The sequence below is a fragment of the Sturnira hondurensis genome, unplaced genomic scaffold (genome assembly GCF_014824575.4).
Source record: "Sturnira hondurensis isolate 20B ecotype Veracruz unplaced genomic scaffold, ASM1482457v3 Scaffold0006655, whole genome shotgun sequence".
In the NCBI taxonomy this organism is placed as follows: Eukaryota; Metazoa; Chordata; class Mammalia; order Chiroptera; family Phyllostomidae; genus Sturnira; species Sturnira hondurensis.
In genome coordinates this window covers 2034884-2047988 of record NW_028079286.1, presented here as the reverse complement: position 1 = coordinate 2047988, position 13105 = coordinate 2034884, and the positions used below count along the sequence as shown (strand labels likewise).

General features: G+C 41.6%; 1 protein-coding gene across 6 annotated transcripts in view; it reads left to right on the top strand.

Annotated features, from left to right (window-relative positions):
* AKAP6 (A-kinase anchoring protein 6) overlaps positions 1-13105 on the top strand; it is a 481121-nt gene that overhangs the window by 98939 nt on the left and 369077 nt on the right. For 2 of the 6 annotated variants that reach the window (XM_037050254.1, XM_037050258.1), the window contains exons 1-2: positions 1161-1350; positions 5359-5716. In XM_037050254.1, the coding sequence (XP_036906149.1) occupies positions 5393-5716 (324 nt within the window). In that variant the 5' untranslated portion in view covers positions 1161-1350; positions 5359-5392. Of the gene's footprint in view, positions 1-1031; positions 1095-1160; positions 1351-5358; positions 5717-13105 lie in introns of those variants that run through there. The other 4 variants (XM_037050256.1, XM_037050257.1, XM_037050255.1 and 1 more) reach the window with 3 other exon arrangements.

Genomic DNA, 13105 nt, shown 5'->3' with positions numbered 1-13105 from the left:
AACATTCCAGTGTAACTTTTTTTCAAAATTCAGCATCTCTATGAATAGCTTCTGTGAAGAGTAATTATGAGGATTGAAAGAAAAAAGAAAGAGGAAGAAAAATGGACACAGTGATGCCTAACGATGTGTTTTTTTTTAAAGACTTTAAATATTTACTTTTAGAGAGGGGGGAAGGAAAGAGACAGAGAGGGAGAGAAGCATCGGTGTGTGACACAAACATCAGCTGGTTGCCTCTGCTAGGCCCTCAGCCAGGGAGCCGGCCTGCAGCCCAGGCATGTGCCCTGACCGGGAGCCTAACCGGCCACCTTCCAGTTTGCAGGACTATGCCCAACCCACTGAGCCACGCCAGTCAGGGCCTAACAATGTTCTCTACCTCTGTTTTACAACATGTGCTTTGTAGAAAGCAGATTTGTTTATTTGGCTAGAATTATGCTTTAGTTTCTCACTTGCTTTCGAAGAAGTGAGCAGAGCACAGAAAGACTGAGTGAGTATTTAGGCTTGGGTTGCTTTACATAATGGTAAGACGGCATCTCATGCTGTACACGTGATAATGTTCTTGCTTGGAAAGAACAGTTTCTTCCTAAGAAAAAAGAGAAAGCTTGAACATATTTAACTCAGATTGGCTTTGTCAGCTGAATATGTTAATATAGTACTATTAATTTATTTACACATTTACTTATTCTGCTTTAGGATTGCTGTTTTTAGGGTATGCAGTCTAGATTCTTCTGAACCATGACTGGATGTGCTGTGTCCACCCATTCTTTTCCATAGTGACCCTTGTTTTGGCAACTGTCTCCTTTTCCTCAGCTCACTTATCACTGCTTCTTTGCAAAAGCCTGACTATAACCGCACGGGCCTGGAGCTAATACATTAGCTTCCAAATAGGGACAGCATAGTAGCCCTCTCTTTGTAAGTGAGTCAGGCCACTAGTGTGCATGAAGCCGTGCCCTGCAGACTGGCCACTGCCCTGCTGTCAGAGCTGCCCTGACACTGGCCTCAGCTTGTTTGGCTGCTGGAGAAGAGAACCCAAGGGGGGAGAGAGGGAGGAGCCAGACGTTTAATCCTGAAGGACCTTTAGGGACTAAGCATTTACAGTGAGTACCGCTGGCAGATTCCTGGCTCTTCTATTCTTTTATTTAGAAGAGAAAGTTACAGGAGAAGGGAGAAGGAGGTGGGCAGCTCTGATGGCCGTGCAGCTGCGTCTTCACCCACCAGTTTGGTAGAACACTGTCTTGATTTAAGTGTATCTTTTTCAAATTGAATGCATTTGGCTAATGTCAGGTTTCTACTTAAAACTTGCGGATTGTCAGGAGGGTAGCAGAACCAGTCCTTGTTAGGAAGCAATCTATGGTATGTTTCTTCTGTTTCTATGAAATGATATTGAATAAATAGAATGTGGTTGGAAACCCTTTTTCACAGATTAAAAAATGTGAAAAGCTTTAAAATGCTTACTGCTTTCAACGTTTGTGCTTTAAATGTGGAATAGTCTTTGGATTTGTGGAAAGGAAAGGATTTGATCTATGTTATTTTTAACAGCAGTTGGGATAAAGGTGGCATTATGGCTAATGCTGGAAAGGTGGCCACAGATAAGCATTTGGTGGGGGGAAGGGAAGCAGAGGTCATGAGGTTCCAAAAAGCTGGCCGACTGCTCTCTCACAGCTGTGGAGCCAGAGTTGCAACTGGGTGGGTTCTTGTGTGCACTTGAGCCCATTGGTCCACTGGCTTCTTCTTCCTCTTTTTCAATTTCTCTGTGGCTAGAAAGGAATCTTATTGTAAGATGCCTGGTGAAGGAAAAATACAAAACTTATAGTATTTAGGAGAATGTGTAGACTTGTGTTGACTTTCCTATATTCAAATGGAAAAATTAATTTTATGGGAAAGCAAGCTTGAATAGTCGTGATAAGTACAGGAAAAATATACACAGAGATGTTACTATGAGGCTTCACATTGGGAAGCAGTTTTCCTTTAAATTACAGACTTAAGTTATCTTTTAAATCCGATGTAACTGTGAAAATCAGAAATACAGTTTATTTATCTGAGGGTGGTCACTTAAATGTGAAGTACTAGAATTGACAATTAAAGGTTTATAGTGATTATTTTCCATGAAAATGGGTAATTAATCAAATTTATGCCACTGCCCAGGTTTGCTATGCTATTATGACTCATATGGTGTTCCTTTCACAGTGGCAAAGGTATATGGTAGGGAAAGTAGATACACACAAGCTAAAATAAAACTTGAATAAAGTGCTGTGCTTTCCTTCTCTGGGTTAAGGATATTTTCTCGTTTATCGTCTGATCAGTTAAATACAGAAACATCACATCCAGGTTGAAATTTATAACCCAGGATAATTTTGTTTTGGCAGCGTGAATGTAAGGTTTCCTTGCCCTTTACTCATATGTGAGACACATCTGCTGTTTTGTGTAATGTTGTATTTCATTCTGTTACATATATAACCACGTCGACTGTGTCGTCAGTAAGCTGCAAACCCCCAGAGGGGATGATCTCCCGTGTTTGCTCCCCTCGAAAGAATTAGCAACACATATTGTATAAATGATGATTTACAAAATGCATTTGCAGTGGTTATAATTTATTTCTTTCCATTAACCAGGACAGCTCAATTGATGCTGTGGGTGTGCCTTGGTAAAATGGAAGGCCGTCATTTAGGGTCTGCATAGCTCTCAGTACAGCCAGGGTATTCCAATAATTTGGAATCTCTGGATAAGTAAATCACAGATTTATAGGGACAATGGGATCTTACTGGTCATGTAGGCCAATTTTGCCATATTACAGGTAAGGAAACAGACCTAGAAATGTGGAGCATCTTGCTCCAAATCACACAAAACTATACCCATATTTTTGCACTGTGCTTGCTTGGGGCATAGCCTGATGCTATTTATAGAAATGTATATTGGGACATGAATTGCACTGAGCCAATTCTTTGGTATATTCCTTAGTTCACGGTATGATGTGCTTTCCAGGGAAGGCATAGCCATGATTTAGGGTCTCAGAAAAAATGCAGTGACCAGGCGTCGTTTCTCAGTGGTCCAGGGCTGCTGGACAGGGGTCTGGGGGTGAGTGGGTGTGGGGGTAGCTTGGGGAGTTTATTGTACACTGCACTGGCATTTAGTTTTCTGGTTTGGATGAATCTGGTTTTTTAGAAAAGGCAACCACTATGACATCAGCCTCCTAATCCTCATTACCACCAGTTCTATGACCTGCACCAGGAACCTTTATTAACCTTTGTTTATCAGATTCCTTCTCTGGCACTGTGATTCTAAACAGATTCCCCAGAGGGTAGAAATTGATTAAAAATTTTAAAGTGCTTTGGGAAATCAGAATCAGAGCCTGTCTGAGGCTATGGTTCGGTTTATTATGAAGTAGTATGGTACTAAATGGTCATGGAAAAATATACAATATAAAATAAATTAATTTAAAAAAAGAAGTATGGTGGTTTACTCTTCTCAGGGTTTAATGGCTCCCAGTGAAATTTTCATATCTTCTAATTGGTTTTTAATAGTAGCCAAGTATAGTATTGTTATTTTAAAAATTGTATGCAAAGGTAGTTAAAAATATGGGTATAGATTTCTTCCTCTTGTAATTAGGCAGAGAAAGCTGTTGAGTTGTTGCCTAAAGCCATTCTCTAAGGCAGGTACCAAGGTGATAAACCTACTTAATAACATAACGTTTTGCTTTATTGTAAATAACCTTGCTTTCAGAAATTCGTGTGTAAACCTTTTTATCACTTAATTGAAAAATAAGGTGCTTGGTAAATTGGAGAGGGGCAACACACCGCAGCATTGGAAGGCTTCTGAAATAATGTCATAGGAGTAACTTATTTTTAAGGCTTGTGTTAATCCACAAGTCCTTTAATTCCTGCACTCACTCCTGTATGAAAAGTTACATATTCCCAGTCAAATCGGGATCTCTCTTGATTCTTACCCTCCATTTCTGTAGGTAAAATAATTTTTTGCTGATACTAAGTGGATATAAGAATCTAATGACATAGAAGCTACTTTCTGACAATCATGTTTATATTTTATATTTTGATCAGCCACCTTTTGTCTTTAGGGGGATGGAGCTATATGGTAACTTGAATGTAGAATGAAAAAAGGCCTTACAAAAAGAAAAGAAGCTTCTCCTGGAACTAAAAATAATGTCTACTTAAAATGTTTAATGTACAAGATCCAAAACATTGTTGTTTTATGATAGACTGGTTCCAGAAGAAACGTAAATTACATAGCTAGATAATTAGCAAGCTAATCAACTTTGTCTTAAAAGGCAACCTTATCTTATTATGATTTACACTTAGGTTATTTTTAAGGCATTTGATGAATATTTTAACATTTTATGCTTAAAGAGAGATTTATTACTTGGAAATTCCAGAGCCTCCAAAAATTTCAACATGACCAAATACTGTCACTCATGTTGAGAGTTAATTATAGATATGTCCTATGTAATCCATGATTTATACTTTTCAGGAAAGTAGAGGTTTGGAATTATTGCATGATATCTGTTTATCTAACGAATCTCAGAAAGGAGCGGCCCTTCCTGAATTCAGCACAGTGTTTTCACTAATTCAAACACGTTCCTTCTCTTGTTATTCCGTGTATTGGATATACTGGTTACAATAGCCAAAATGGTGTTTGGATGCTTGTAGTAGAAAAGCCCCAAATACTGCAGGCTTATGCAAGATAGAAGTTTGTCCTTCTTTCAATAAAAAAAGCCCAGGGCAACAGTGCTGGACTGGTGCAGCGGTTCCTCATTGTCGGGGGGGAACCATGTTCCAACCAATCTGCGCTGCCATCCTCTACCCGACATGCTCAGAAGCCTCTCCTGGTCTGAGGTGGCAATGGGAGCTTGAGCCACGAAGTCCATGTTACCAGCTAGAAGGAGGAAAGCAGAGCACAAGAAGGGGGGCCCTGTTAATGGAGTCAGCTCCCATTAACAGGTACTTTAAATACCTTTCCCAGATTTTCTACACAGGAGTCCCATTTACAGCTCATTGGTCAGAACTTAGCCATTTGGCCACACCTAGCTATGATGGAGATAGGGAATGTAGTTTTAAATTCTTGGCAGGAATAGGCACAGCTGAAAATCAGCGTTTTGTTCTAAGGAATGGGGAGAGGATGGATGGTGGGGTAGGCAATACCACATGATTTTGTGTTCTTATTATATGCTGAGTCTTGGGGCTACTATGTAGAAACTTAAAACACTTCTTTCTGTTTTTGCTATGAGCTATGGTTTCTTAATTTAGAAATCTGGCTTAATTTAGAAATCCTGCTTCTTCTGCAAAGTATCATTTCTTTATTTGGCAATCTTGTCTGACTCCTGTTTTCTTCTTTCCTCTTGCCTTTCAGCTGTTTTGGAAAGAAGTAAGGCTTAGACTGCTCCATGTTAACCATGAGTGTGACACTGTCCCCCCTGAGGTCACAAGACCTGGATCCCATGGCTACTGATGCTTCACCCATGGCCATCAACCTGACACCCACTGTGGAGCAGGGTGAGGGAGAAGAGGCGATGAAGGATATGGATCCTGACCAGCAGTATGAAAAGCCACCCCCGCTGCATACAGGGGCCGACTGGAAGATTGTCCTTCACCTACCCGAAATCGAGACCTGGCTCCGGATGACCTCGGAGAGGGTCCGGGACCTCACGCACTCAGTGCAGCAGGACTCAGACAGCAAGCACGTGGATGTGCATCTAGTTCAGCTGAAGGTAAGGCAGGTTCGGGGCTCTGGTCCCTCCCAGGAGGAGGGCCGAGAAGGGCTGTGGCACCTGGAGCCTGAGTTCTGTAATTCTCAACAAGGAAATGTCCAGGAAGAAAAATAGAAAACCAGGCTTGAAAACATTGTCTTTGTAGAAAAACATGGACAGGATTCTTTCCTGATTTTACTTCTTGAGCTGAGTATGTAGAATAAAACTGACCTTGGGGGATAATGCAGAGAAGTGTGGAGAATAAAAACATTACAAAAGGTTCAATAAGTAGACTCTTACAGGTAAAACACACTCATGTGACCGTGAGTGTGTCCATGATTATGACCTTCTGTTGGAGTGACTGCTGCCTTCGTGGCAAACAGTGGAGTCTGGCATGATGGGGAAGGACAGTGTTCTCTTTTTAGAACTAGTCATTGCATCCAGGGATGATGTATCATGCAGAACAAAGATGCTTTTATAACAACTAATCTAAAATTCAGACATTGAAAAATTTCGGTGGCTTCTAGAGCCCTTACCAAGCTTGACTGTTGGTAATAATGAAATGGAGGTGCAGTTAAAGAGTGTTGTAACAGAGGTTTTGGCCTAGGAACCTCAGAATACAGGCAGTCTTGTCCTGTCATAACCATTTCTCTCTTCTAAGTCCCTGAGGGAAATGCATGTTCAGGTCAGTGATCCACAAAGCAAGGCAGATTTATAACCAATCAGGGCATTGGATCCAAACCCCAGAGTGAATTTCTAGTCAGTTAAATGGAATCCTAAGGAGAATTCTTTTACCTAAGCCAGCTCATTCTAAATGATTTTGAAACCAAAGACCAAACATATCTTTGGCTCTTAACACTTAAGTGGCTTGTAGCATGCAGCCATCAGGGTGAGAGGAAAGATGTGCAGGTAAGAGCAAGCATGTACCTAAAGCCTAGAGCAGAGCTGCCTCAGCTTTCTCAGGCTGGCTCAGGGGATTCTGGACCCTGCTGCCACCTGAGAGAGTGTCCAGGAGAGGAAAGGAGGAGGTTGGGGTGGGGAGAAAGAACAAAAGAGCCAGAAGGCCAAGGTGACTGGGCTTCTCACAGGTTCTTGAAAAGGAGAAGGCACAAAAAAGTAACAGAGAAATGGCTAGGAATCAGCTTCTGTGGAATGCAGGCCTGGCTGGTTTCCCACTGTGGCAGCAGGGAAGAATGAATCTCAGCCCCTGGAACACAGCCCCTTTAATTAAAGGAGCAGCTCCCCAGCAACTTGAGGCTGGAGTGAAATGGAAGTGTGGCGGGGGAGGGGAGGGCACCACTTTACCCCTCTCCTCTGTGTCCTATAATGCTACTTTTCCATGTGGTTCCCAATAGTAAATGCAGGGTTGGGTTTGTAAGAAAAGCTGACCATTGCTCTCCAAAATCTTTCAGAGTTACACACATGAAAAAGTGGTAAATAATAAAGAAGAAAAGGGAGAAAATGGAAATCTCTTTAGGAGACTCCACTGAAAATGCTGCAAAGGGCTCCTAGATGCATGAATGTGCCAATTTACATTTAATCACTTCAATAACACTGAAGTGGAAATTAAAACTTTAATTCCCAGTAGGAATGTAAAGTATTTTTTACAATCAACCAAGTTTATATTTAATGTTTGAGAAATCACCTCTTGGGTGACTTGCTTATCTTTTTACGTTGGAACTGCCTATCACCTTCTCACCTCAGTCAAAAAACCTCTCACACCTGCCTCTGGCCAGCTCTCTCCACAAGTGTGGTCTGCCTCCTCGGCTGAGGAACAAGCCCGGGGAAGATAGGAAGTCAAGAAAATAATCACTTAGTAGTAGTTAATCAGTGGCTTAAGGGGTAAATTGAAATTGTCTTATGTTCATTTAATTCTAGGGTTTCTATTAATACTTTCTTGATGTTTATTTTATCAAGTGATTTAACAACCAGCCTTCTCTGTAAGGTTCTCAAATATTCTGCAGTAATGGAGCCCAACATCAAAAACTCTGGTCTGTGAGTTTTGGCCATCTCCAAACTAGGTTCTGGTTTTGGTCTCCTAATCTGCCTAAAGTTTGGCCTTTATTTGTGTGATATTTCTTTATTCAGTCCAATAAGCACTTCAGTGCATTTTTATAAAAATAGGATTTTAAATGCATGTCACTTTTTTAGATTTTCCCATTGATTCACAAGGCATTGATAATTGGGAACCCCTCCACATTGGGAACCATTTAGGCATTGATAATTTCTAAATATATATACAGAGTATTCACTAGAGTGTTTTCCCAGGAGCCCCAACTGCCTAACTGACATTTCTGCTTGTGTGTTTAGTAAGCATCTCAAACCTGATATGCCCATCAAAAAACTCTTAATCTGCTCTGGTCGGGTGGCTCAGTTGGTGGAGCATGGTCCAGTACACCAACAGGTTGTGGGTTCCCTCCCTGGTCAGGACATATACCTAGGTTTCAGGTTAATCCCCAGTCGGGGTGCATTCGGGAGGCTACTGATCTGTTTTTCTCTCTCACAATGATGTTTCTTTCTTTCTCTCATATTAGTAAACATATCTTCAGGTGAGGATTTAAAAAACAAAACAAAAAAATCTCTCAATTTCCCCTCCACCTTAACTTCCCCTCTCCCAGTCTTCCCAATTTCAATCAACGATACCACTCTTTGCCAAGCCAAAGAATGATTCCCAACCCTACCTGTATGTCAGTTAACAATTCTGGCTACCCATCTCCAGAATGTGCCCTCAAGCCATTCCTCCTCCCCAGCACTGCTGCGGCTGCGGCCATCATCATGCCGTACCACTGCTGCCTGGGCCCCCTTAGAGCACCTCTGCACCCTGCCCTGCACTCCCACGCAGTAGTAGCCAGTGGGAGCTTTTAGAGATGGGAATCAGGCTGTGTTACTTCCTTGCTTCCTATCAGCTTACGATAAAACCCAAATCTCTTTCTGTGGCTGTGCCTCCGCCAGCTCCTCTGGCCATGTTTCCTGTTACTTTCCCCTTATTCATAAAGCTTCAGGCACATTGGAAATTCCAAAGAAATGGTAGGCTAGTTCTTGCCTCATAGGTTTTCCTCTTCCTTCTGCCTAGAAACTCTGTTCTACTTTGGCTGGCAGTTTCTGGATTGTCATCAGTCAGCCAGCCAGAGGTGCCGCCGAGTTGGAACAAGTAGAGGCACAAGCCTGGAGGAGAGGGTTGGAGTGAGGTGGGGCCTTTGCTGTGTTTCGTGAAGAGCAAGAGCAAAAAGGAGCTACTCTTACCTAACTTGTCTGCATGCCTCACATGCCCTTTCACATTGCTTGCTCTGTCTTAATCATTATAGTTTTCTCTACCATTGCATTCATGTATAAATTTAAAAAAATAGTTGAAAAATGCTGTTAAAAAATAAAATTCAATTGAGTCAATGTAAAGATCTATCTGTTTTTATTCAACAACTTCATGAATCAGGGCAGCATCCCAGGTAACAGGAAGAAAGGAGGTCCAAGGAAGGCTTGTAGAGGCAGAAAGGGAGGAGGGAGGGACAGAGTGGACTGTTTCAGGTAAGGGCATCTCCCTTTAGGGGAGATGCTGAACAGGAGAGTCCAGACCGAGTAAGATCACATTCCTGAGAGAAGCTGCAGCTGTAACTAGGTTAGGTATTAAGTCTCAGGTGGTGACATGGGACTTAGCATAAGTGAGTCCAATTGGGCCTGTTGCCTCTTTCTCTTTTTAAACAATGCTTTTGGAAATGGCTCAGGGTAGGGTCAGCTTCTTGTTTTATATTAAATGTTACTTTCTCCAAGGAGCTGTTCCTGATCCCTCTTCTTAAAACACCCATTCCCTTCCCCCACAATTTTTCAGCTTATTTCATATGTGTTCTCATTACTAGCTGCAATTCTCTTGTTTATTTGTTTACTTGTTTGTATGAGCCCCAGGGACCTCAAATGTTTCATTCTGCACTGTATCTCTCTGTTGCTTAGGACAAGGACCCTGCTTGGTGGCGGCTCAGTTCACATCTGTGGTTGGATAGATGAGCTGAGTCCAAGCTTGAATGGTCAGTGCCTTCTCTCTCCATACACAGGTTTGCACCAGATGTCACACGAGAAAGGCTACTTGGTGAGGATTGAATTAGGACAAAGGTCCAAGTTCATTAGGAGCATTACAGTCCCATCTGGGAGAGTCTGTGGGTGGTCCAGAAGTCCTGGAGACCTTGCCTGGGAGAATCTATTCTTGCTGTAGGCATCTGTTCCTGGTTGCCTTTCCACCCTGCGCCCCCATCCCCTTTCTGTGTGACTCCTTCTTTAGCAAGGATTTTGGTACGTGCGTCCTTAGGTCCGCTGGACCTGGACCCGCTCTTTGTCTCTAAAGGTAACTTTATCTCCTAGGTCACTGTGTTGATCTTAGAATTTATTTGTCAGAGGCCACTCTTACCAACCTTATTTCCAATTCCTTAGGGGAAGTATCTGTAACTCCCAGGATGAACTATAAACCATATTATACTATTCCCATATTAGGGGAGGTGGGGATTGATTGTTCCAGAGAGTGAGTAAAAACTTCTACCCTTAAGATTAAAATATGGAAACAATGCAATATATTATACTGTGTAGCTTTTTCCATTATTTCTAAAACTGACAATGTAATCCACATATTTTTCTTTTGCTTCCTGGTATTATGTAGTGAAGAAGTACAAGAAGCTAGCTGTACCATTTTTAGAAACTCTGCCTCTCCTCCCTGTCCTCCTTTAGATTCAGAGATGGCGATGTGCAGGAAAGCCAGACCAAGAACCTTAATAGATTTTGACTTGAACTGAGACGTCTGGTCTGGATCAATGTATTTGGGCGCAAATAGGCCAATCAGGCACCTCTGCTTACTGATTAACAGTCTTCTTAGGGAAGCTATTATTTGTATCCTAAACATGATAGCAGGAAAAAGGAGAGTATAAGCTAAATGATGTGGCTGGATGACACATAGAAGTCTTGAAGTGATTTAGCTGGAATCAGCTCCCCAAACAATCCACTTTAGATAAATTCTCCAGATGAAATTTGTGTCTGTTTTTTGATCTTGGCCCGATTCTCAAGGTTAGAGGCTAGTGACTGACATGGGGTCTGGAGGGTTTGCTGGAAAAAGGCTCCCATGCTCTCCACAGTTGGGGCTGGCCCTCAGCTGTGCCTCATGGACCCAAGGTGGTGGCAGCCTTGGGAGAGGACTCACCCTTATCCTCTGCAGTCTGCCCCAGCACAGGAGGGAGGAGAAGGTGTGGGGATTTGTGGTAAATTTGTTCCCAGTCCTGGGACCCATCCTCGGCAGCCACCCTCTGGGCAACATGGGTGCCCAGTGAAGGGAAGGGTTGTGGGTGTGACTTGGAGGACCTGACTCAGCTGACTCTCCACGTGGGCTTCGCCCTCCCCTTGGTCAGCAGGTGTAGAGGGAAAGTGGACCCTTTCTCCCACTGTTGGAGCATTGCTAGCTGAACTCTGCCTGAGGTGGCAGGCATGGTACCAGACAGGCAGCTGTGGAGTCCAGCATCTGTTGGCTGTGACAGTGAGCAAGTCAGGGTTGATTCTAGGGCGCATCTAAATGCCCTATGATTCTCAGAAATTCTTGGTAAAAGGAACTCTGAGTAGAACTGAACTTCTAACATCAGTAGTTTGGGGTGTGCAGGATTTCTGACCTTAATGTTAATATAATCACACATTAAAGCCTGAAATGTTCAGTTTACACCATCTTTGAGTGGTTTCTGATTTCTTATGCATCTGAAGCTAAGCAAGCACCACTTTAAGAATGAAGACAAAATATCTTTGTTTTGGGGGAAGAGTAAAAATTTTTCTTTTTGCCCTTTAGACTGCTGTTTTTCCAGAAGTACATCTCAATCCATTAGTGAGTTAAGAAATCAATTTACCAAATTAAGGAGCTAAAACAATAAAGTAGAATTACATGAAGTAAAGATAAATACTGTTTTGTGAAACTTGGTTTTAATTATATACATTTCTATATATATGCCTGGTCACATGTAGAATTTATGTCTTTCTCTGAGTCAAGGCCAGAACAGTTTGATAGTTACTGTGTTAGACCACGCTAAACTTTCTTCAATATCTTTGATATTTACTTTAATTTTGGAAGATATTATGTAAGTAAATGTAGACTGATACAAATTTTTGCAACATCATTGCTCTTTGTACTTACAGGGAATCAGAACTCACATGAAATGTCCATTAAATTGATAACCCCCAAGGCATATTACAAACCCCAGGAAACTGGGTATTGCAGCTGATTTCTCTGTTGGTAGGTATGAAGATGTTATTTTTCTTCTAAGTTTCACCCAAAGCCCAATTTGTGTCTGGAGTCCCTTTTTTTGGTTGATATGTCTTTCCTAGGGGGTATCTTCTCAGAAAAACTGGACTCTAGTTGTGAAGTGTCTCGGGAGCGTGGTTTCAGTACAGTGCTCATTGGCAGGAAAGTATTTCCTGTTAGTGGTACTGAGATCGTGTAAGAATATTTGTTATCATTGACCAATAAAATGGATGAGATAAAAGGAATGTTTACCTCCTGAAAGGCTAATTCTAGATATCTAGAAGGCCCAAATATGTGGAAAACTCTATCTTAATTATTGATTAATTATCCTCCCACCCCCATACACACATCTAATGCTGGAAAATAGGCTAAGTGCTAAATAAATACTTTATGATTGTTGAATGATTAATGTACAGGGTAGGGCAAAAGTAGGCTTACAGCTGAAAGTACATGAAACACAGTTTATTTTTGTGTTATTTATTCATTGTATTATTTTCCATGTGAACAACTGTAAATCCACTTTTGCCTCACCCTGTATTTTCCTCATGATTTTGGGAGACGATCTAAAAGTCTCAGGTCCAGCACATGTTTACACGGCACATGAACAGTCTCAGCGAAGACGTGGAAAGGGTGGCATGGATTAATTGTTGGTAGTTCCTGACTGTTATTATGGAAGGTCTCTGGGTATGTCTAAGCCTTAGCCATAGGCACTGATGTGTTTAGAGCTTGGGCTGGCAGCATCGGTTGTTAAGGTGACCCCAAAAGTCTACCAGATTATCCAGCTGCATAATTTTTAATCAGTGATAATAACATGGAAAATGAAGAGTATCATAGACTTCACGATTGGAAAGAAACAGTGAAAACAGTGTTCAAAGAAAAGTAATATATATAAAAGAACTTGAGAAATAAATCCAACGAGAAAAGTCTTAAGAAGCTGACATTATTTTGATTAGAGAAGTATTATTGGTATTTGTTAGTTAAAAATGGTTTCGAAATAATGTCAGCATGAACTATCACTGAGCAACAATAGCCATCAGTTTTTATGATTCTGGGGCTTAGATGTTTGTAGGGGCAACTCACCAGAACTAATGTATGAGTTAACTTTTTCCTTCCTAGAGAGTTTTCAGTTCAATAGCTTCATTGATTTCCTAATATGT